The 24856-nt window shown below is 38.2% G+C and overlaps 1 protein-coding gene across 6 annotated transcripts in view; it reads right to left on the bottom strand.

Moving 5' to 3' along the window:
- arhgap26 (Rho GTPase activating protein 26) overlaps positions 1-24856 on the bottom strand; it is a 306778-nt gene that overhangs the window by 92932 nt on the left and 188990 nt on the right. For all 6 annotated transcript variants that reach the window (XM_062973896.1, XM_008104704.3, XM_008104707.3 and 3 more), the window contains exons 18-19: positions 7951-8110; positions 4449-4587 (exon numbers count right to left, since the gene is read on the bottom strand). In XM_062973896.1, the coding sequence (XP_062829966.1) occupies positions 4449-4587; positions 7951-8110 (299 nt within the window). The remainder of the gene's footprint in view (positions 1-4448; positions 4588-7950; positions 8111-24856) is intronic.

The raw sequence follows: 24856 nt of genomic DNA, 5'->3' as shown, positions 1-24856 counted from the left end.
ATATAACCCAGAATGCCAAGCCACATAATCAACAGTATCTGCTTTGAATTGGATTATCTTCAGTCCACACTGCCATATAATCCAGTTCAGGAATGGATTTTATACAACTATGTAGAAGGGGCCTCATATTATCCAGTTCTAAGCAGATATTATACGATTATAAATCTATATATATAAAAGAGTGATGGCATCAGGGCAGCGGACAAAACAACAAAACTACAGGCCCCCCAACCTCGAAATTTGACAACACAACCCATCATCCACGCCTCCAGGTTGATACAACAAAAAGAAAAGAAAAATAAAGTCCTAATTACAGGGAGAGGAATAATAGTTTTTATCCCATTGCTGCCAGTTTGAAGGCTAAGCTCCGCCCACTTGGTCTCCTAGCAACCTACTCAGTCCAGGGGACAGGCAGAGTTAGGCCTCACTTAGGCCTCTTCCACAGATTATCAGATTTTAACTGGATTATATGGCAGTGTAGACTTCCACACAGCTATATAACCCATTTAGAATCTTATATTATCTGCTTTGAACTGGATTATCTTGACTCCACACTGCCATATAATCCACTGCATACTAAACATAAAGACAACCATACAACAGACATTCAATACCACCACTACCTCAACAATTTCTCACCAACACCACCAGACAACACCACAGCAACGCGTGGCCGGGCACAGCTAGTATAATATATAATAATTACTGTGGTATAATAATACAGAACAATATAATCTCTAAAATCAGGACACTAAATAAAGAGCAACAGTCTGAAAACAGGGAAATTTGAGAAAGGAAACAACCAGAGCCAGCTAACACCTCCCAACAAAGGATTCCCCCAGGAAGGAAGCAGCCAGGTTTTGAAGCTGCAATGTCATTAAATGCTAATCAAGGTAACCAATTGTAGCATTCATACTTGCAGCACCGAGACTATTCATTGCTATTCAACCTGGCCAACCAAGTATTCCACATGGTAGAAAGCAGCCAGGCTTACAAGCAGCAAGGTTATTCAGTGCTATTCAACCTGGCCAACCAAGATTTTCCCTAGGTAGAAAGCCCCCAGGCTTTGAAGCCTAGCAAGGATGTCCTATGTAGAAAGCGGCCAGGCTTTTAAGTTTCAAGACTATTAAGTGCAATTCAAGCTGGCCAAACAAGGATTCCCCTACAGAGGGAGTAGCCAGGCTTCAAAGCAGCTCTTTGATTGAGGGTGCTACTCCAGCTTGCCAAACAAGGATTCCCCTAGGTATAACACAGTTAGGCACTGAAGTTGCAAGGCTATTCAGTGCAATTCTACCAGATCAACAAAAGATTAACCTTGGTAGAAGGTGGCCAGGCTTGGAAGCAGCGATACTACTTTGTACTACTGAATCTGACCAACCAAAGATTCCCCTAGGTAGCAAGCAGCCCAAAACATCATTCCCCTAGAACGCAAGTACCCAGCCTTCCAAGCAGCAAGCCTATTCCATTGAATTCCAGCTCACCAAACAAGAATTCCCATAAGAAGAAAAAAAGGCTGGCTTTGAGGCTGCAAGGCTATTCACTGCTTTTCCACCTGGCCAACAAAGGATTCCCATAAGCCACAGCAAGGTGTAGCCGGGCACAGTTAGTGTAAAATATTTTTAATGTGACCTGCTATCAATAGATGGCTAGTAATTATCATTGCAACAAGCAAACCAGAGTATTGTTTCTTTCCTGTATATACTTGCTCCAAAAGGTAGGGTTTTTTTTTCTTTTTTAAAAAAGTGTCCATTAAGTGTTAAACCTAGACTGACTGATGCATCCTGTTGTAGGTTCCAAGACTTCAGTCTCTAGCAGATTGCAAACACATTTCATTCTTCACACCTTAAGAAAGCTTTCACTTCTAAAATAAGCTAAATGGGATTTTTTGTTCTGTTTCTTATTTATGACTTTGATTAATCAAGACTATACCAGTCATCTGTCCTATTTAAATAGCAGGGAATAAAATTGTTCAAGACCACAGAGCAGACTAAAACTTCAGAAGATACTCATCGCAATTGGAGCCACAGCAGCAGAAAACTAAGAAGAAATAATTTTGATTGTTATTATTGCATTTTTGTATTATCTATCCTAATTTATGTTTTTGCATTGTTTGGCAAGATGATGTTATAAGAAATAGCTCATTACACATAAGAACTAAATGTTAATTCAACATACACGCACGCACACACATATACACATATACTGTGTGTATGTGTGTGATGATAATAATGATGATGATGATGATGATATAACAATGATTATCTACCGAGCACAATTCAAGGTGCTGGCTTTTAGCCTATAAAGCTCTAAACGTTTCCGGCCCAGCTTATCTGTCCGAACATGTCTCCCGCTACGACCCACCTCAAAGCTTAAGATCATCAGGTGAGGCCCTGCTCACGGTCCCGTCAGCCTCACAGGTGCGGCTGGTGGGGACGAGAGACAGGGCTTTTTCAGTAGTGGCTCCCCGCCTATGGAACGCCCTCCCCAGTGAAGTCAGGCAGGCTCCCTCCCTCCTATCCTTTTGTAAGAAGGTTAAAACTTGGTTGTGGGGCCAGGCTTTCAAATAAGAATCAGCAGCACCAATTATTATTATGTACGCCAGGACCCAATTGACAGACCCAGTCTTTTGAACCTGAACATGTCCATTTGTATTTTAGAATGTTTTTATGAATGGTGATGTAAATTAATAATTTTTAATCTGATTTATGTGTACTGTATAATTTGTATATGTGTGTTTATTGTAAGCCGCCCTGAGTCCCCTCTTGGGTGAGAAGGGCGGGATATAAATATTGTAATAATAATAATAATAATAATAATAATAATAATAATAATAACAACAACAACAACAACAATACACTTTATTTGCATCCTGCCACCATCTCCCGAAGGAACTCGGGGCGGCTCACAGAAAGCACGCAATAGTGTAACATTATACAAATACAGAACAACAAAATACAAAAAAATATAAATTAATAACAATAAAAATCGACCCAATTACACTTAAAACAGTAATAAATTTAAAAGATACTATAAAACCCAGCAAGCTACAATAGTGGCAGTATACAATATCAGTCCCCATGAAGTGATGTGAAACAAATCACTAATCCTCGATTTTAGTGATTTAGGCCATAATCACTAAACATGGCCAAAGGCTTGTTTAAAAAGCCATGTTTTCAGGTGTTTGAGAAAAGCTTGAAGGGTGGGGGCTACCCTAATCTCCTTAGGGAGGGCATTCCAAAGTCGGGGAGCCACCACTGAGAAGGCCCTCTCCCTCATCCCCACCAACCGCATTTGAGACAGAGGTGGGATCGAGAGGAGGGCCTCCCCAGCCAATCTTAGGGCCTGCGCCGGTTCATAGAAGAAAATGTGGACTTTAAGATATATATTTTTATATATGAAGCAACAATCCAAACTGAATTACTGTCACTCAATGACAAGTTTCATTTAAGGGCAGATAAAGGAGAAAAGATCTATAAATAGATTTTTGAAATATCAATGATCTAAAAATCATAAGTGACTCCCCCTCCCCAATTATTATTTCTCGTTACACCCTGACTTGCTACATTCAATTGGTGCAACATAGGGGATGTTGACCCTCTAAAAACCACGTTACCTTCCCTCACTTTGCAGGAGATAAGGATTACATAAGCCTCACAATTAATGCCTGTAGATTGGTAATGGTTAGGTTGTCCACAGAAAAAGAATGGATTGAACTGAGATGGCTTTTTAAAAACAAAGGAATTTCAGTAGGAAGAGAAATTTTCAGCCCTTTAAAGTTGAACAGAACAAGCATAAGAACCCAAGAAAAGAACTAAAAAGCAAAGAAACCAGAGGAAGTCTCTCAAAGGCACAACCTTCCAACAATAATTAAATTTGACATCTATTCTTTGCCTGGCTCTCTGCTTGCTGGCTTTTTAAAAAACACAAAAATTGTCACGCAGAGAATGCAAATTACTTTGGCATTTAGTCTGCACAGCAGTAATGGGGCTTGACTGAGACACAAGGTTTGCTGGAAGTGACTTGCAGATGAAAAGTGCCGATATCTATTGATGACATAAGCTTGAGTGTTGTGTGGTTTCCGGGCCATACAGTCCAGAAACCACACAACACTCCAATGATTCTGGCCATGAAAGCCTTCGACAAAACATAAGCTTAGTTACAGCATCAATTAAAAAAAAGATATAAAAGTTACCCTCCTTTTAGTTTTATGCTGACTTGACTAGCCAAATTGCTTTAAATAGTGGTAGGGGCAGGGAGGTAAGAAAAAGCCTATATTGGTGGGAATGATAGGATTCATGGTCCTACATGGTCTTACATGTTGGCAGTAAGGAGATTTTTTTCAAAAACATGTTGGTCTTGAAGGTGTTGATAGTGTCTTCTAGACAATCTGATACTATAATGTTTACAGTTATTGCACACAAGCACCACACTTAGATTAAAATACTTACGTTTTTCACTGGGTTGCGCAGTATGGAAGAGAGTTAAGGGCCTCTCGCTGCATGACGGTGGCTTTGAGTCCATACTTCTTTTTCGAGACAAAAGCAGCTGGCAATTTGACTGTGGTGTTTCTGGAACGGTGTTAAATATCTGCAGACAGACAGACATTTTTAAAGAGAAGGGTTCAATGGATTCAAGAATGCAGCATAGCAGTTCTCAACACTGGCTGTAATTATTAGTTCAAAATATACTCAACTTTACATTTCCTGCAAATATTTCTAGGTTTAATCATTGCTATATATTATGAATGATTCAATCACTACTTTAGATGAAAGTCTAAGAATGTTATTAAACAGAAAAGAAATTATTTAGTCTATACAGACAGTTTAATGGCCTTCAAACTAGATATATGATGGCAATCTCTATCTGACTGTATTTCAACCAATTGTTCCAGTAAACTTCAAGCTGCAATTTCTTTGTTGACGTTAGCAGCAGATTCCAGTCTGGCAAAGTGCTCTGAAGATGCATGTAACTAAGTTCATATTGAGGGCACACATTGATCCACCACATATTTACAGTATTGGAGGGAAGCTGACAGGTGAATCAATGACCCCATTGAACTGATGCTAGTCTAAATTATCCGGTTTCCTCTCTATTAAACCTGCAGAGACAGGAAGATTACTATCTAAAAGCTTGAATCAGAACTGGAAATTCAACCAAAGTTATAGCAATTTCACAGCAGTGGCAACTGGGAATTGATCTTTATGAATTACCCATGGGACGTCACTTGCTGTTCAGTATACAAATGATGTATATAGGGGAGAGCCACCACATTTCAACTAGATCCTTGCTCTTTCTATCTCATTCAAAAGGCAAGAGGGGGACTGACCTGATACTGGTGAAAGGGATTGCCAATCCCTCCTTGCAACAAGGCAATGTTTCTACATGCCCAAATGAGACTTTTGTTGAAATAGGTTTGTCTGGATAACTCTGCAATTGGTAACTATTACCCAATGTCCAATATTTCCTTTCTGGGCAAGGCAGGAGAATTTAAGTGCTGTACCGTTTTAAATTGTATTATGTATTGCTACAAAATCTAATGGAGTGTGTGTTTTTACTATGGCTCTTAATTTAATTCAGTTTGAATCTGCCTTTTTGTATATTTATATTGTAATCTGTTTAATGGGTAAGCCACCCTGAGTTCCATTTCTGTGGAAAATATAACATACAAAAACAGTTGTTGCTGTTGTTGTTGATGATGATGATGGCAATAATGATTATAATGATGATGATGATGATGATGAAGAAAAGGGTCTATATTCCCTTTCTTTTGTTATCAATATCCAAACGTTATCAAGATAAGATCAGTCACAGTCATCTCCCTATCTCAGAAATGTAGGGGAATATCTTAGAAATATTAATGTTCATTGACATGTGATCCAGACAGTGGGCTTCCAATCAGCTTTTAATTCCTTTCATCTTAAACTTAATAATAAGCCCTAGAGCAGTCTAATGTTCAAGAGCTGAAAAGCTACTGGAACTAATACAGCCAGAGTACATTTTAGAATCCATTATATAGCTGTATTAGGTCCAGAGAGAATGAGCTATCTGGAAACGATTAAAGGAAAATGAACGTGTAGCTTACAAAATATGCTCTAAGTAGACAGATTTACACATCTCAATAGAAACATACCAAAGGTGACTGAACAAAGGCAAGTTACTGATTTTGTACCAGAATGTCAGGGAGAAGGAGACCAGCTAGAAGGTTAACCATTGAAAAATGTACCAAAGCAAAACCTGTGAAATCCACAAGCATGTGGACAATTTCAACAGAAAGGAGGAAACCATGAAAATGAAGAAAATCTGGCTACCAGTATTTTAAAAAACCACTAAAATCAGGACAATAAATAAAGAACAACACTCTAAAAACAGGGAATTCCAGACATGAAATAATCAGGGCTAGCTAATCACCTCCCAACAATGGATTCCCCCAGGCAGGAATTAGCCAGGCCTTGAGCTGCAAGACCATTAAATGCCAATCAAGGTGATTAATTACAGCATTCACACTTGCCTCCAACAAACAAGAGTTCTTTCTCCCACCTTGCATCTTCCACAGATATATAAACCTCCTTTGCTTAGTTTCCAATATACCTCACAACCTCTGCCATGTGGGTGAAACGTCAGGAGAGAATGCTTCTGGAACATGGCCATATAGCCCAGAAAACCTTTTGATGACCTATGGCCATTGAGTTCCTAAGAGTAGACACTGTGACGTTCCAAAACCCATGAGAAAAAGCTTGTTATAGTGGCCGTGAGATTGTGGAATTGCTCTGTTTTTTACACAACAGTCAGCACCTTGTCTTTAATGATTTTGTCATTTAGGATGAAAAACATTTTGTTCAAACAAGATTTTGGTTTTTACCATTTGCTCTGCCTAGTTTTTCAATCAGTTGAGTTGGTTTTGGTTTTTCATGCCACAATCTTATTAATGACTCTGTATGAGTCATGGGGTATTTTCCAGCCATAATTAAGATTCCAGGGTACTAAAGAGACTTCATTTCCCCCCATTCATTTTTGCCTTGTAGCAAAATGAGATATGACATGCACCTGAAATATGATGACATTGTTTACAGACTATATTGTAGGATTCCTACACTGTAGGTCTAGTTCTATGCAGATTCTGCAACACAACTCTGGAGCACTAAAATGCTGGGTCCTAATTCATAGAAGCTGGATTTTTCTAACATTTTATCTGTGTTTAAGACTGTTTCAGATGCTATGGCCAAACTAACGAAAAATATTTTCCCTTCCTTTTTCTACCAACTGTTCTATGGAAAAACACGATTGTAATTTTTACAAGGGGGAATAGCAGCTCTATCTTTGGCATACTAGATGATGCATATGTGAATTCTGGTTAACAGAACATACCAAAAAGAATCAGCAAAAAAGATTAGTTGAAAGGAATAAGAAAAAAACAAAAGAAATTTGGCCATATGTGGAAAATTCATCCTACACTAGTTCTTGGCAATTAATATCTAAAACTGTTTGTTAAAACACTAATTTAAAGTTACTTAATTAAAGCAGCAGATGCAAAACAGACACTTGAAGGGAAAGATATGTGCCAACATCATCAATACTGCTATGTGCTAACATACTTTATTATTGCACATCAAGAGGAAAGGGAGGAAAATAGTAAAACAGGTGGAACATTTCAAACGTGAATAGAAAACAACCCCAGGCCCCTTGAAATGACCTGTCTGAATAAAAAGGTCTGCCTGCAAGCAAAAAGACAGGAGAAAGGGGACCAACCAAGCAAATCAATGGAAGACTTCCAGAACCTGGGAGCAGCCTCCGGGAAGGGTCCCTCCTATGTCCTCACCAAATGTGCAAGTGACGACAGAGAGACCAAAGGAAGGTTTAGGGTGGCAGGATGAAAAGATAAGTCTATTACTAATGAAATTGTTATCTATGAAACATGCACTTGTATCCAGAAGATTTCTTTAAAAATGTTACCTTTTCATGGTTTTCTATTAAGATCTCCACCACAATATTTTGGAATTTGATATCCATAATTGCAGCAACTGTTTCTTCTTGTGGTCGCATTAAAGTTGGTCCAAAAACAACCCCCAGATTTGCAACAGTCATTAGATTCTGTTTGTGGTTCTTTGCGACACTGTAATAAGGGGGAAAAAAGGCAATATTTAAACTAGAAAAACTCTAAGGTAGGCCATTTTTCTTTGAGAAAAACCTTACCAACCATGAATGTGTAATTTGAGTTCCTACAATCATCAAGCAGTATGGAACAGTACAATTAAGCAGTATTTTTACTATATTATTTTCTCAATAACCCAACTAATAAGAGATAAATAAAAGTGTGTTCCCCAGGTTTCTCCATAATCTAGCCAAGAAAAGATTAATTTAAATTATTCCACAATTTTCTAGTTTTCTCTTGAAAACTGGGGTGTCCTATTAAACCAATCACATGAACACTTAGGAAAGCACAAACATCCCCATTTGGTTTTATTACTGCTGTGTGTTTTGACTCTCAATGTCCTATTCTGCTTCCCATTTAAGTTGGAGAATTACCAAGATTAATTTCAAAATGACTACATGCATAGTGCTCTCTTTACTATTTACAATATAACTATTCCTTCCCATGTTCAACAAAGAACTTCAGAAGGACTCAGTCAGATAATACTCCTATTCCTCTTATCCCTCCCTCCCTCACTTATACATGAGTATACATTAGAAGAAGCAAAACACCAAACATAGACTATATACTGCATCTCAGCATTTTATGAAACATTACTAATCAACAAATTTCAGGAACCTTCCCGTATGAGCCCATTTCAGCAAAATTTTTTACTAAGTCTTAGGAACAGATTCAATGTGGGATAACTATTAATGCAATGGAAACTACTTTATTAGATGCATGGTTCTCCTTAGCAATAGATCATATAAAAATACATACACAACTTACAGTTTCTTCCTCTGTATAATAGTTTATGACCCAGACGTGGATGTCTATGATATTACTACATAGAGTTCTACTGTGTAGTGCTGAGTGAATCTTTTCACAATAGCCTTCACTAGAAATAATATAGTATTTCAAGCCATAGTATACTAATTTATTACACTGAGAAAGAATGCCTGGATTTTAATTATGCCCGAACTGGATAGAATGAATATGCTGATAATTTCTAGTTTGCAGTTTCACACTGGAGCAGCAGTACGTAACCTGTCAGGATGTGCTGAAAATTGTAATAATATCTGTATAGGAAGATGCACAGAAAAAATGTTCTCTCTTGAGTAGTCAGGTTTGTGGGATGCTAACAGCATTATTTATTGTGCCCTGACATGATTCTGATGGTACATGATGTTAATTTAATGCAAGTCTCTGACTCACTAAGGTCAGTGGCATTACAGGCAATTTCCTTTGATCTCACAAATAATCTGCATCACATAAGCCTATGGATTTCAGTTAGAGGGAAAAAATGTCTCAAAGGAATACAGCCACAGTTCTGCATCTACCACTCTCTGCAAAATAAAACCTCTCATGCATGACAGATTGAAGGCCAAAAGTGCTACCTCCTGTCTTCCGAAATTGAAAGTACCTTTTCTGAAACCTGATAGATAAGAAAAAAATCGTAGTTCAGAGACACAGGTAGATGTAAATTCCAAGGATTATAGCAGATATAAAAAGTAGGAAGGGTTTGTGGGGCCATGAAGCCAAATGGAAACCAAGGGAATCATTGTGTAAAGGTTTCTTCAATACTTGTGTTATGGTAGATACAGTCTCATAACAGAAAGGGCACATTTGTGTAAAGGAGGAATAGAGCAAAATTGGTTTTCCGGAAGCTGACGGAGCCAACTTCCATTATCCCATCCCAGCATATCTAATGGGCAAGGGCAATGGGAACTTTAGTCTATCAACATATGAAGGACTGCTTGTTTCTGAGTCATGAGAAAGGGCAGCAATCTGTTCTATTAAGGAAGAGCATCACAAGAGGAATAGCTGTACAAGCGACTTTGTTCTCAGGAGGTATCTCTTGAACAGAGTTGACTTGGCTCAGAGCATATCCCAGAAGGCCTATCACTTCAATATTCATGTAGAACATTGCACATGAGCTATATCATTTTTTTAAAAAAACACACACTACCTGTACTCCTCAAGCTATATCTTGGGAGGTTTGTATCTAGCTTAGACTGCTTCTTACCAGAATGTTGAGTAGGATATATTTATGCAAGAGCAAGCTCCCATTTCTGCAAGCCTCTATTTTCTATGTAATGTAAAAACATTCAGAAAAACACATATCCAGATACCTTGGAATGATTATTAATGAGCCGAATTGTGCTTTGCATTCTTTTATGGCATTTCTGTCAACCAGAGGAAGTTGCTGCTGCTAAACAAGCTCTCTTTACACATACTAACCCCACATACATTTAAAATATTTCAACACTTCATCTGCATTAAACTCCATTCAGTAAAAACAAATTCATATATCATCTCAATATATACAGTAGAACCATTAGAAAGTGGAACTTCATATAGTTTTATTTCATTAGCTGAAGTTAAGCTCTCCATTTCTTCCTGGCTGAACCTGGTTTCATTCCAGCAGAGAGCAGGAGGTATCACTCAAGAGTGCAGTTTCTTGCCAATGCTAAAATGCATATCTGGGGCTTTATTATACTGTAAATGCTCTGCTGCAGCTTTAAATTATTCACATATGATATTATGATTTTCCTCTTCTGATCTTGGCACCAGTTTTATTAAAGAGGAAGAACAGGCCCAATGCTGCAGATTGGCAAAAGATACTTTTAAAGAATATTAGCTTCAGGTCTTGGAAACTTTTTTTTCCCGGTGGCTCTGGTATTCTGGGAGCTGTAGTGCTAAAAGTATTTTTCCAAGCTCTAGTAAGCTTGATGAACACATCTCTTATGTGAGCAGTATTTCTCTGATATAATACAAAACCAATGAGTAGGCAAAACATTTCTTACTTTAGAAGAGTTAAGACAGGATAGGATGTTTATGATGTGGCAGAATCATCCCTCCAAAATGTACTACATCAGTATATCTCAAGAAGTGGGCTGAAAGCTCATGCTGACACATATTAGTCTGAAAGGTGCTGTTAAATTCCTTTTATTTCTGCCCCTTTCCTTTCTATCCTTTTAAAAGGCATTTTCCCACTTCTATCAGTAAAGAAAATGAAAACATATCAGGGAACATTAACTTCAAAATAGCGGAGGTAAGTTTGTTTAGATAAAATCCTGAAGTGTAACCATATATAGTTGAATACTAATGTTAGGATTGTCCATGCCATCATACTTTTCATTTCTATGTATGGTTGTGAAACACTGACCAGTGAAGAAAGTTGATATGAAGAAAATCAATTCTCTTGAAATATGAGGCTGGAGAAGAATTCTACGGATACCATGGACTACTAAAAAAACCCCCCAATAAATGGGTCCTGGAGCAAATCAAGCCTGAACTCTCCCTAGAAAACAAGATGACTTAAATGAGACTGTCATATTTTGGCCAAATCATGCGAATACATGACTCAACAGACCAGTCAATAATACAAGGTTTGGAAGAAGGCAGCAGAAAAGAGGAAGACTACATTCCAGATGGATAGAATCAAGGTAGCAAGTCTACAAGATCTGAGCAAGGCTGTTGGAAATAAGGTGATGTGGAGGTCTTTTATTCTTGGGGCTGCCATAATAAAAGAATAAAAAGAATAGAAGTTAACTTGATGGCAGTTAATAACAAGTTTGTTTCATGGCCCTTCTGGCATGAGATGGCCCAAAGACAACATATAGTGACAGGTCAACCAAAAAGGTTATGAAATTGGCATCTGGTTGCTCTTTCAGTAGCATGAAACTAATAAATGACTTCAAAATACCTGTATGTAAAGCTTGACATCTATAACATCTACAATAAGTTGTGATAGGATCTCTCCTGTCACCTGTTATTTATATTTCAGAAAACATATGAAAAACACACAGAAAAAGTGTGGTAATGTGTTATATAAGAAATCTTCACACAATTAACTACTAAAAAGGTGGAGTCTCAATATGATAAAACGGCATGTGGCTGACAATCCATGTAATAATTATTCAGTGTTACACATTGTGGCAATGCTGCCAAAACAACAATAAGACATGTCATGACAATACTATTGAAACTATAGCAACAGAATACCGACATATTTGCAGTGGCTGTTTTTATTTTGTACAGTATTCTGACAGCATCACATATTCTGGACAGCTCAGTTTACAATCTTTATGTATTTATTGTGGACAAAGTGAATGGCTACATACTATGAAACCTATAAAACTCCAGAAAACCTGAAACTTCCAGCAAATTATGACTTCACATTTCATCTGCAATTACTTCCTCGGTCATGCAAACATGTTTTCCAAGTTTAGAAAGTGGTTCTTTTCTGATTAATAAGAGGATCAGTGGAAATAGCTTGACCTGAGATGCAGGTCTTGTTCCCCACATCATGAAAGGACTACTCTCTTCATATCAATTGCAAACAACCATGTGGGTCTATAATTGCTTTGAGTCACCATTACATCCTTGCCCCCAGGAAAAGGGCGCTTGTATAAGAGGAGCAGATGTCTTTTAGTCGACACTTTCTGAGAAAAATAGATGAGAACATGACATGTCCAGGTAACTGAGGCAGCACACAAAGCAAATACTTCCATCTATTCTCGTCATTACTGAAATACAGAACAGTGCAGCATTTGGTTTAAGATGTTCCCCTATTTGAAGGAAGAAAGGGAGGGGATCAATTCACAGAAGAGAGTTCCTGGAAAACCACAGCAGCAATTAAGAGTCACTCATGCAAATCTATGTCTAATTCTGAAACCTAGTTAGGTAACAAATGGCCCAAAGAAATGCTGAAATATAACATTAAAGATGAATCTTTTAATAGAATAGATATAAAAACCCAACTTGCATATTTGTTCTGATTAGAAATCACATTGGGGCGTTTCTTTAAAAGTAATTAAAAGATTGGAGAGATCCAGACCCAAGTCCTCACTGAGCCATTAAACTGTTTTAGCGGGGAAGGGAGAAGCAGGACTGTATACACAAGCTTGAATTTACTGGAGGAAAGATGGAATGTGACACTAATAAAAAACAGTATCATGCATCAACTCAGTACTTGTGCTATTTGCGGATATTTTAAAAATACAACTATTATACTTTTAATAATACTGCAACAACAAACATTAAATCCGATGATACGTTACACTGAGAGAAAAGATGGAAAAAACATCTAATGCATTGAACTTCCCTTCTTGCCTTTCTCAAATAGAACACTTTACATGTTCTCAGTAGTTGTGACATTTAAAACTCTTCTCAATGGCCATATGAAAAACATCCCAATATTGTAAGTGGATTCTCTTAAGATTGTAAACCACAAAAGAATTTATACTTTCTTGGTTCTATTCTTACAACAGCTCTGGAGAGCCACTTGGGTTTATATTGCAAACTTTAGGGTTCCCACTGCCATCAATAAATTCTCTAGATCTCCGTGTTATTCCTGTCCTCTTCCTACAGCATAGATGTTTCCCAAAACAGATACAAGAAGTATTGGGAGGAGGTGGAGAAAGAGAACAAAAATGAAATAGATATATACAGGATTTATTGAGCCAATAGGTTTGCAAAGTCAAAATGCGGACAATCAAGCTAATATCCTCTCTCTTCTTTCTCTTCCTGCTCTACACTACATTAATCCATCTATGAAAAAGTATTCTAAATGCACTGAAAACCACAGTATCTGAATATTAACCCCATCAACGTTAACTCCAAAATAACACCATCTCTTTTAACCCTCTCTCAACAGTCCATAGCGCACTGAAAGCCCTAACATTAGATGTTATTGCCCCAATAAATGTCAAATTAAAAGTATTTGGACATCCACCTCATCTCCCACATAAGTCCATCTATACAGATGCATGGAATTGATAATTCAGTAGAGTCTCACTTATCCAAGCTAAACGGGCCAGCAGAAGCTTGGATAAGCGAATATCTTGGATAATAAGGAGGGATTAAGGAAAAGCCTATTAAACATCAAATTAGGTTATGATTTTACAAATTAAGCACCAAAACATCATGTTATACAACAAATTTGACAGAAAAAGTAGTTCAATATGCAGTAATGTTATGTTCTAATTACTGTATTTACGAATTTAGCACCAAAATATCACAATATATTGAAAACATTGACTACAAAAATGGCTTGGATAATCCAGAGGCTTGGATAAGCGAGGCTTGGATAAGTGAGACTCTACTGTATCTACGTTTTGGAGGTGGACAAAGAAGAGGAGGCCTGGGAAACTGAGCTTTGCCACCACTACTTCCAAGCTCCCTTAGAAGACTACTTCTCGCAATAAATACTTTGTACGTGTATAAAATAAAGAATGCTGAAGAAAGAGCAGTTTACCCAGGTAAATGCCAGAATCTTCAAAAGGGGCAACGGGTTTATTAGACCCAAGTTCCAACCTTTGCTACAAATACAAACAAGAAGCTGGAATGAATACATCTCCTCTCAAGTATCAAGTGTAATGGATTGCCATACAATAATGAAGTGCCAGCATTTAAAATCAAACTAGCTTCAGAAAAACATGTTTTTGAAACAGACATGTGACAACATCTACATATGCACTCAAATGAAGATGAAAAGTATGTTTTTTTTAGTGAGAATTATCTATTTTAGTCAAAAATAGCCTGTAACAAGGAAATCAGACCAGATTATTTCAAACATACCAGTCATACATTTTGAGCTTTGAACACAGTGCAAGAGGGATGCATTTTAGTTCCATTAATTGTAAAAACACTTCAGATGACAGATGAAAATGCTTCCAAGTTCTTCAGGCAACTCTTGGGCGGGTGTTTGCTAACAAACACTTACCTCCCCTGCAAATGCTACGTTCAAGGTAAGGACACACTCTGTACACAAGGAGTACAGCTCTCTGTTTACTGTGTGAAGAAAGATGTACCTATTTTGCACTCATGTATGTCTAAAACTTTTTGAAAGTATACAAAAACACCTATAAGAAAACCAGAACCCAAGAACTCCCAACATGTAGTTTCCACAGGAATATTCCAAAACGTATGTTTGAACGTATTACAAGAGACTCATTTGTTCTGCTTAGTGCTAGAGTTTTAAAAGGAAAAGAAAAAGAGGTGTTAGTTAAATATTCCTAAATATCCCTTTGCTTGCTCCCCAAAAGTTATCAACTTTGTAAATGTTCAAAGCAAGTGTTCGCAGCAACACTCTTAAGGGCTCTGAAGTCTCATCCATCACCTGGAAGCCTTCCTTTAGGTGGAAACCGTACTAATTTTCCTGTCAGTCCCCAGCACAAAGTGATGACAGAATGGAGCATGGTGAATGTGAAGACCCTCCTACTTCTACTGCCCTAAGTAGAATTTCTACCTAGAAGCAGGACAAGAAGGGGAGTAAGTAATATGTCTTGGTGATGGCTTCTGTGAAGCATAACCATTACTTTGTGTTCTTGCTTTGACAAGGAAAGACTAGTCAGACCTTCCTTGGGAGTTTCCATGGGGGTGAAACTAGCACGCCTTTCCTCATGGACCTTTTGCCAAGGTCAAAGCAGGACTTCTCAGAGGATCAAAGTTGATGGTGTGTGTCCCCATTCTACTCACAGGCATTCACTTGAAAAAAACAAAAACAAAAACAAAACCCTGATGAAATACAAGTGACATCCTTACACCCAGTAGCCAGTATCCCTTGGTGTAAACTGAAATTTCTTTAATCCAAGGCACAAACCACATGTGGCCCATAAGCTGCACGCGACCATCCCCAGACTGAGTTGCAGCCTCCTTAGCCTCCCATCTTCCAAGTAACATTGGGGTCTAGAAGCCCACATTTTCACAAAGGGCATCACAAACATGTGCCTTGTTTTGGAGATGAATCATGCTTTCGGTGGCCCTTAGTATCTTTGTCGAAATGCCTTGCTTTACCACAAAAGTGACATTTTGGAGAAGTGCAAATGTTCTGATTTTTGCTCCCAACACCATTGGCACTATGCAGTGGTGTTAGGCTGAAATTGTTCATCCCCATTGTGTTTTAATGAAGTCTATGCAACATCTCTACTTCCTTACATTGATCAGGCTATTCCATCAGGCCAACTTTCTCTTTCCACTCCGTCCCCCACTTGTTTTGCTTGCTACACAGGAAGTCATAAACTTGCTGGCTGCTTTGTGACATTTTATGTGGCTAACATCAACCGAATTCTTAATTCACTTCCAAAGGACCCACAGAACTATATACAATTTTAAATGCACCCAACCCTTTTCAATGTTCACTATGTTTTGGCACTAAACAGTTTGACTCCACAACTACATAGTAAATTTGACATAGAGGTCCTGTTGAAAATGCCTTCCCCTATCAAGTTACCCTCTCCTCAAAATATAGAAACATTTTTTTTCAGTTTGTGATACCATCATATTGTGCATTTCCCAGTCCCACTAAATAAGAAATGTTCTGTATGACACATAATTTCCACCAGCATCCTTGTATCATTTGTCATGTGTACTTATAAGTTAAAAAAACTAAGTGTAGCTTATAAACAAAGACTGCAGTGTGTAATTTCACTGCAACTGCTCTTAGTATATCTCCTATGTTTGGGGAAAGTTTGCAAAGATACGTGGCATATATGTTATACATTGAAAGCTATTACATGCCAGAATCAGACTTTCACTGTGCTACTAAAATATGATACACCTATCATATTTTTCTGTCGAGATACTGAATTACATTTATTAACATTTTGAGAATATTAAGACCATTATATTGGTTTTCTTTTGACATAAATTGCTACAAGAACAACTTGAACATGAAGCTTTTATAGGTCAGCGTATTTTCAAGAGCTTCTAGGAATGGTAGATTTTTAGTAGTGGGCTAGTAATTGCTGAAATAAACACAGTTGCCATTAAAAAAACAAAAAAAACAAAAAAACAAAAAAGTGCTCTTCTGTATATATGGCAGAAAACACTGAATGATTGGGCATACTTTTTGATTATAAGAGAGATTTCTTCTTGTAGATGTAAATTACGCTATACAAACAATCTGGAATGCAGTTAAAATTCTTGGAATCGAGCAATTTTAAGCAGACAGTATTTGTTTTCTCCACAAAAGCTTAGGTCACAGTGGAATTAATACACACAAGCTGTTCCTGTACAAAGTCTTGCCAAAATGGACAGAAGGTCATTTCAGTGAGCAAGTTGGGCTTTTAAAAGCTGGCCCCGATTCATCAATTACATGATTATATTGTTTCTGCAAAGTGGGCCTTGTACAAACTGCAAGGAAACACAAAGGGATTTTTTACACTTCACAATTATTGTGCAATTTGCAATTCAGGGAGATGCTTCTAGAAGTCTTAGCCAGAGAACTCAGACTCTAAACAAATTACAGGTCCAAGGATGGTAATAGGGTGCTGAAGTGGCAGTGAGAGCAGGATCAGAGTGCTACAATTGTGTAGTATGGAAAGGTCCCAAGAGAAAGCAGGACAAAAGCACTATGCTACCTGTAAAAATATGTTTAGCAAAACTGTTGGTTCAAACAAATTATTAAAGGACGGCAGAAACAGGAAAGCTTTCAATTAATTGGTAATGTGCTGAAATATTAATTCAGATACATTACAATGAACATTAATATACCTGTGTAAGTTAAATGCATTTTAAATTGGGGGTTGCATTTCTATTATATTACTACACCTTACCTTTGAAAAAAAGAGAAAAATCCTATCCTCTCGTTATTCCTCCCTCTTCTATGCCTATCGACAGACATGTATGGTGTGTCTGAAATACTTTTAATTCCCATGTGGACAGAGTGGACTGGACATGCAATGAAATAACTAAGATTTGGCTTAGTTAATTAAGATTTATTGACAGCACACTATCCCCTGCTGAGCTCAACATGGTGTGCATGGTTCTCTCCATCTCCTTTTCATTTTCAAAACAATCCTGTGAGATAGATCAAGCTGAAAGACAATGAATGGCCCATGGAAAGGAGCGGTTCAAGCGCTATGCAAACTACACGTCTGAGGAAGGTGCAATCCTCTGGGGAGTGCCGTTGAGGCGCCTCCGGTTCAGTAGAGAGGCGGCGGAGGAGGGGTAAGCAGAGACAGAGGCAGCCATGGAAGGTAAGGGCCCGGGCCTTTGGAAACCCGGAGTGTGTTGCTGTGTAGCAACACGCTCCGGATTTCCCTAAGCCAGGCCTTTGCCGGCTGGAGGAAACTCTTCCCTCCGGTAAGGGCCCGTTGCAGCGAAGGAGGAGGCCGTGGGCTTAGCGAGTGAACCGCCCCTCTCCTCCTTGACAAGCTCGTGGCCTCCTCCTTCGCAGCGTCGCCTCACCCCGAGCAGAGGAATTCCAGCCAGGAAACAATCTATAAAACCTCCCAAAAAAGGATCCCCCTGGCAGGAAGCAGCTAGGCTTTGAAGATGCAAGGCTATTCAATTCTAATCAAGCTGGCCAATTGCAACATTTAAACTTGGCTCAAACACACAAGACATTCCACAGTTATATAAACCCCACTTACCTATCTTCCAACACACCTCACAATCGCTGAGGATGCCTACCATAGATGTGGGCGAAACGTCAGGAAAGAATGCTTCTTGGAACATGGCCATACAGCCCAGAAAACTCACAGCAACCCAGCTTATTCTCTTCTCCTCCTCCGATATTATTATTACTTATTTAACCCCCTTCTTTTCTCCCATAGATGGGACTCAAAGCAGCATACAAAAATATAGGACACAGAGACATGGATTCAAATAGCAGGGAAAGAGATCCAACCTAAACATTAGAAAGAATTCCTGTTGGGCAGTAGAATATGCTGCCTGGAAGTGAGTGTGTTGGAGTCTCCTTCACTGGAAGTTTTGTTGAGCAGATGGACATCTGTTGGGAGTGATTTGTGTGTTCCTGCCTGGCAGAATGAAGTTGGACTGGATGGCCCTTGGGCTGTCTTAGAATCCTAGAGTTGGAAGAGACCTAGCGGGCCATCCACTTCTGCCAAGAAGCAGGAAAATCACATTCAAAGCACCCCCAACAGATGGCCATCCAGCCTCTGTTTAAAAGCCTCCAAAGAAGGGGGCCCCACCACACTCTGGGGCAGAGAGTTCAATGTGTTGTTAAAGGCTTTCATGGCCGGAATCACTGGATTGCTGTGAGTTTTCCGGGCTGTATGGCCATGTTCCAGAGGCATTCTCTCCTGACGTTTCACCCACATTTATGGCAGGCATCCTCAGAAATTGTTTATATATCTGAGGAAGGTCCAGGGTGGGAGAAAGAACTCTGTTGGAGGCAAGCGTAACTGTTGCAATTAATCACTGTGATTAGCATTAAATGGCCTTGCAACTTCAAAGCCTGGCTGATTCCAGCCTGGGGGAATCCTTTGTTGGGAGGTGTTAGCTGGCCCTGTTTGTTTCTTGTCTGGAATTCCTCTGTTTTTTGAGTGTTGTTCTTTACTTACTGTCCTGATTTTAGAGGGTTTTTTTTTTAATACCGGGGGCCAGATTCCCTTTTGGTGGCCTTTTAATTCCTATGGATTCCTAAGGATCCTCTGTGCTCTTCCAAACAGCCATATAACCCAGAATATCAAGGCAGAATAACCCACAATATCTACTTTGAACTGGGTTATCTGAGTCCACACTGCCCTATATCCCTGTTCAATGTTTGGTGCTAAATTCACAAATATAGTAATTCCTACATAACATTACCAAGTATTCAACTGCTTTTTCTGTTGATTTGTTGTAAAACATGAAGTTTTGGTGCTTAATTTGTAAAATCATAATGCAATTTGATGTTTAATAGGCTTTTCCTTAACCCCTCCTTATTATCCAACATTTTTGCTTATCCAACGCTTTTATTTTTCAGTGATTGGTTTTTTTTGGGCGGGGGGGGGGGGCACCAAAATTCTGTTCACTTACACTTGAAAATTACCTAGGGCCGGCCCTGCCCATGGATGCCCAACAAGTCTCATGGCTTTTAGGGGACTTGAACTTAAGATTGTTCAAGTCTTAGTCAAGATTTTGGTCATATTTTTATTTTACACCATATAAGTACATTTCAAAATCAAATTTGGAACTGTGTTGCATGGTTTAATAAATGAGAGGTATGAAGATTATTTCTTTTTCATTGCAGTTTTGCAGGTTAACGAACATTTAACATTCATATGATCACACCACAGTGAATATATGCCCAAGCTTTGGTAAAATCTGAAGCATTACTGTATTTGTAGAAATGAATTTAAGTGACTTAGAATCACAGAATCATAGTATCGTAGAGTTGGAAGAGACCTCATGGGCCATCCAGTCCAACCCCCTGCAAGAAGCCTTTGGACTGATGGTTGAGGCAACAAGATGAAAAAATCATCAAAATCATGTTCTTGGGGGGGGGGGATCTTTCTTTAGCAAAAAAGAACAGACTTCATTTCTATACTTAAACAACTATCAGATTGTACAGTTATATGTAAAGCACCTAGCATCATTCCCCCCCCCCCCAAAAAAAATTGGGTTGGGGGGAAGAATCCATCACTGAGCCAGCTAGATTCCTTAATGTAATTCATGTCATTAAGTGAGTGATATGAGTCTTGTGACTTCTTGCAATTCCCCAAACATGAGGACTAAAAACAAGAGGTAGTTCTGCAAAAACCAGAGAGTTTCAAGGCATACAGAACCAGTTAGTCAGTGTGAAATGTGCTAGTTCTTGAGTAAAGTACTCACTCTGTTAATTAATAATTTAATAGCATAATTCTGGAGAATAAATTATGATGAAACCCCAACCTATGTCAATCTCAATTTAAAAGAAACTTTCATTGGAAACAGTTCCAACTAAATTCATAACTTAGGAATATTTACAAAAGATAAGACTTAAAACTTAAAATGCAATATTCCCTAGGACAACCCCCCCCCCCACACACACACACACACACACAATACTCATTCCAATGTACAAACATCTCACAGGAAGATCTTATTGAATTTACCAAGCCAACAGAGAGCATTTAAGAGAGAATAAAATTAAGGAGCTTGTAAGAATCTTCTAAAGACTAGCTTTTGTTGTAATTGTAAATGACTGTTGCTTCTTATAAGACAATATAAAAACACCTAACACATTTATGTTGTTAATACATTCTAAATTATAAGAATCTCACTGCTCTATATAAAATCTATACTGGAGGACATGGTGAACATTTTCTATGGCTGTTAGCTGCATCCATTTTTCATCAGGATGTAATTTCACATATTATGATGAGCTACAAAAATGATACCTGCAAATTGCTTGGCACAGGCATAAATAGAGGTTCAAAAGGAAGTCAGGTTCGGAGATGGGAGGCATGATAACACTAATAACAAATCTGGAAAAAAAAATTAAGGAAGAATAGTAATACAGTGGCTCTTGGTATCTGCTGGGGTTTGGTTCCAAGACTCCTCCGTGGATATAAAGATCTGTAGATGTTCAAGTTTTATTATATACAATGGCGCATTAAAATTATGTCTCTTTTATAAAATGAGAAAATCGAGGTTAGCGTTTTGGATTTTTTTGGGACATTTGATGGTTGAATCTGTGGATGCAGACTCAGTGGATAGAATGGGCCAAGAAAAATCATGTGATAATCCAACCCATGTCATCTAAGGTCCTAATCTCATCTTAAACAGCCAAAACTGGGGAGCATACACCATATGAAGAGGTAGCAAGATGGAGTATAAGTGAAATATTGGACAAGATATCAACATTATAACACAGTAATAAAGATATAAATGAAAAGGAAAGCTATTAAAACGTGACAGGGACTAGAGAACCAATCATTACTAATTCTATTGGAAAGCTGGCTAACCTATTTGTATTCCATTGCTGGTATGGATTGATACCATAGCAATCATGATAACCATTTTTATTTATTTGAATTGTTCTCTCAGGGTTTGCATCTTAATTGTTAATTATGTTATTAGTATAATTATGTTTATTTGACTATTTGTATTGTGTTTTCTATTTTGATGTTAATTTCTCTTTTGTGACAAGTTTATGTTATTATTTCCTATTATTTGGTATTATTTTTGAGATGTTTGTATTTGCGAGGGGCATTTAAAGTTTGCCTGTGTGTAAACCGCCTTTAGTCCCCTCGAGGAGAGAGGGTGTTCTATAAAGTTTTTATTATTATTATTATTACTTTTATTTTATCTGAGGAGAACAAATGTATGACAAGTGGCATCTGTCTAAAACAGCCCTCCAGATGTTGTATTGCAGTACCCATCACCCCCGACGTGCATAGGCAACCATGAAGAATGCTGGCAAATGCAATCTAGCAATATTTGGAGAGGCTGCTTAGTTCCCATCTCTGCTCTAAAGCAAGTCCAAAATCGTAATACAAAAAGAAAGAAAACTTCAGAAAATAACAGCAGCTTGGACACTTCAAAAATAGAAGCACAGCAATAGGCTTAGCTGTCTTGAAATGCCTGGTCTTCTGAAGTCAGCTACGGGTGGTTTCTATTAAATACAACCAACCTAGGCGAACAGCTTGGCTATACAAACATTTTGGGTAATTGGCACTGTGCTGTTCTAACCACTGCCCTTGTTTAACTGCTGAAAGAAACCAAAACCCACAGAAACCCAGGACAACTCAGAAAAACCTTCCATAAAAATGTCATGCTTTCTGCACCAAACCAGGAACAAAACAATGGTTAGATCTGAGGAAAAACTTTCACTTACACAATGATTATTACATTATATTACACTAACTGGCTTTGTGGTCATCCTGTAGTTTGTGCATTTTTTCTTTCAATGATTCCGGTTTCCTATTTTATCAACTTTGTTTGGATTCAGTAAAGGTTGAGCTACTCAACTCCATACTTACTGATCATAAATACTTAAAAATAACAATAAAAGTCTTGGTTTTTTTTTTTCATTTTTGCTCATATCTGTGAATACCTATGTCTTATATCTGATATGGAAGTACAACATGTGTTCTTATAATTCTTATTTTTTTAAAAAATATCTGAACAACATTTCTGTTGTTTGGATTATTTTTTGCTAATTCCTGGCACCAATTGAAACATTTTATTCACACCTCAAGTGGATTTCTTTTTAATTACTGGACTTGGTGGATCAATACATTCTATTCTCCTCTGCTATTTAATTATTTTTGTTTTCCTGTATATCCATGAAACAGCACATTTGCACTAGAACTCCATGACTCTTTTTAAAAAAATAAAAAAATAAAAATACAAAATTAAAGAGAAGAGACTTTGTCCACCAAGCCAATCTGAATGCCTAAGAGAATCTGGTTCAATAAAATAAAAATCCAATCCAATCCAAGAACCTAAGTGTAGGTCCAAGAAATTGCTACACATCTCCTACTTCCATAAAATGGTAGAGCTGGACCTGAAAGAGGCAACAAGTAAAATCTGATAAAATCAGTAAGTTGTATTGTAAGAATTCACACTTCTTTAGACACTGATTGACCCAGTTATCTTTTTATACTCAGAAGCATATGAAAGCCCTCCTTCCACTTCAACTGCCATTCATTTGATCTCAAAGGGGGAAGAGAAGTAGTAGCCACAGCTCCTTATGCTCAGAAGCAGACGAAAAGTCATCCCTCACTCCAACATCATTATGGAAAAGTTACCCTTTGGACTACAACTTCCCAAGTTACCCTTTGAACTACAACACAATCCCCAAGCCAGTCATGTTCATGGCTGGTTGGAAGTCTGGAAGTTGCAGATCAAAGGTCCATGCTAAGACAAATCACTTTTAAAATGCTGGTAGATTCCCCCCCTCTTCTTTTTCTAGTAATATGCTACCTCTCTGATCACTTGAAAAAGCTACTCTTTCATGTCCTGCGTAATTCCAGTTGCTAAACACCAGATGTTTTTATGCCTTAGGGTAAATCAATATACTCTTTATCACAGTGAATTCAAGAAGACTGAGTGAAAAAGTGAAAGACAAGAAAGAAGGGGAGATGGGCCTCCAAATCCAGTATCACTCCTCACATGCTGGAGGAAGAGAAAGTTGAGGAGTCTTTACCTGCTCACTGGGCATGGACCAGTTAGCAGGCAAAATCTATTTTACTGGCATACCAGTGAATTGACAGTGTTAGTGCAAGGTAGAAGAAACAGGCTGTGATCAGAAGAATATTCATGTTTTTCTCATGCGAGGCAAAAGTCTTTGAGGAGGTAGAGAAAGCAGTGTTTATGCAACAAAGCCCAGAGAATAGGCCTGGAAGCTATCTAAAGACTCTGGATTTCAGTGGAAATTTTCAGACAATATTGGATTCAAACTGTTTCCTGGATACAGAAATGAACCAAACAGCAACATAAACAATGACCACAAGGGCGGAAGTCAGGAGGACCTTGTCAAAATGTATCAACTTAGTCAGCAGGAGATAACTTTTGGAAGGGGAGGAGAAAAGCAGTAAATTGCAGGGCCTGGAGGAGAAAGCCAAGGTGTTTGTTTTCTAACATCTAAGTCTAGAGCATGGTCAGTGTTAGCATTTTCTCACTCATGCTTGATCAAGATGCTTGCTCTACTTTTAAGGACAGTGCAAATAAAAGGCCTGCAATATTACATCTGTGCATCTGATAATATTTAGGCAGATGAGACTCAACAAGCTACTAAAGTAGTTTCTTGATTTTTTTCTTCTCTGTGGATCTAATAGAAATGCCAGACAGGAAACAAGTCAGAGACATCACGATCTTTTAAAAGTCAAGTCATGTAATTTTTCTGATGTGGCAATTGGTACATGGCATCACTGTGATCAGGAGAGGCGGACAGGTAGACCAATTTGGGCAAGCCAAAATAAAACAGCATGCAGATATTTTTTCCCCATCCCAGGTTCCAATTTGGATTCGTGTCAATTGCACCAGTCCAAATTGGAACCAGGAATG

The sequence above is a fragment of the Anolis carolinensis genome, chromosome 2, assembly GCF_035594765.1.
Source record: "Anolis carolinensis isolate JA03-04 chromosome 2, rAnoCar3.1.pri, whole genome shotgun sequence".
Lineage (NCBI taxonomy): Eukaryota > Metazoa > Chordata > Lepidosauria > Squamata > Dactyloidae > Anolis > Anolis carolinensis.
The sequence above is the reverse complement of the archived record's forward strand: the minus strand, read 5'-3'. Positions and strand labels throughout refer to the sequence as shown.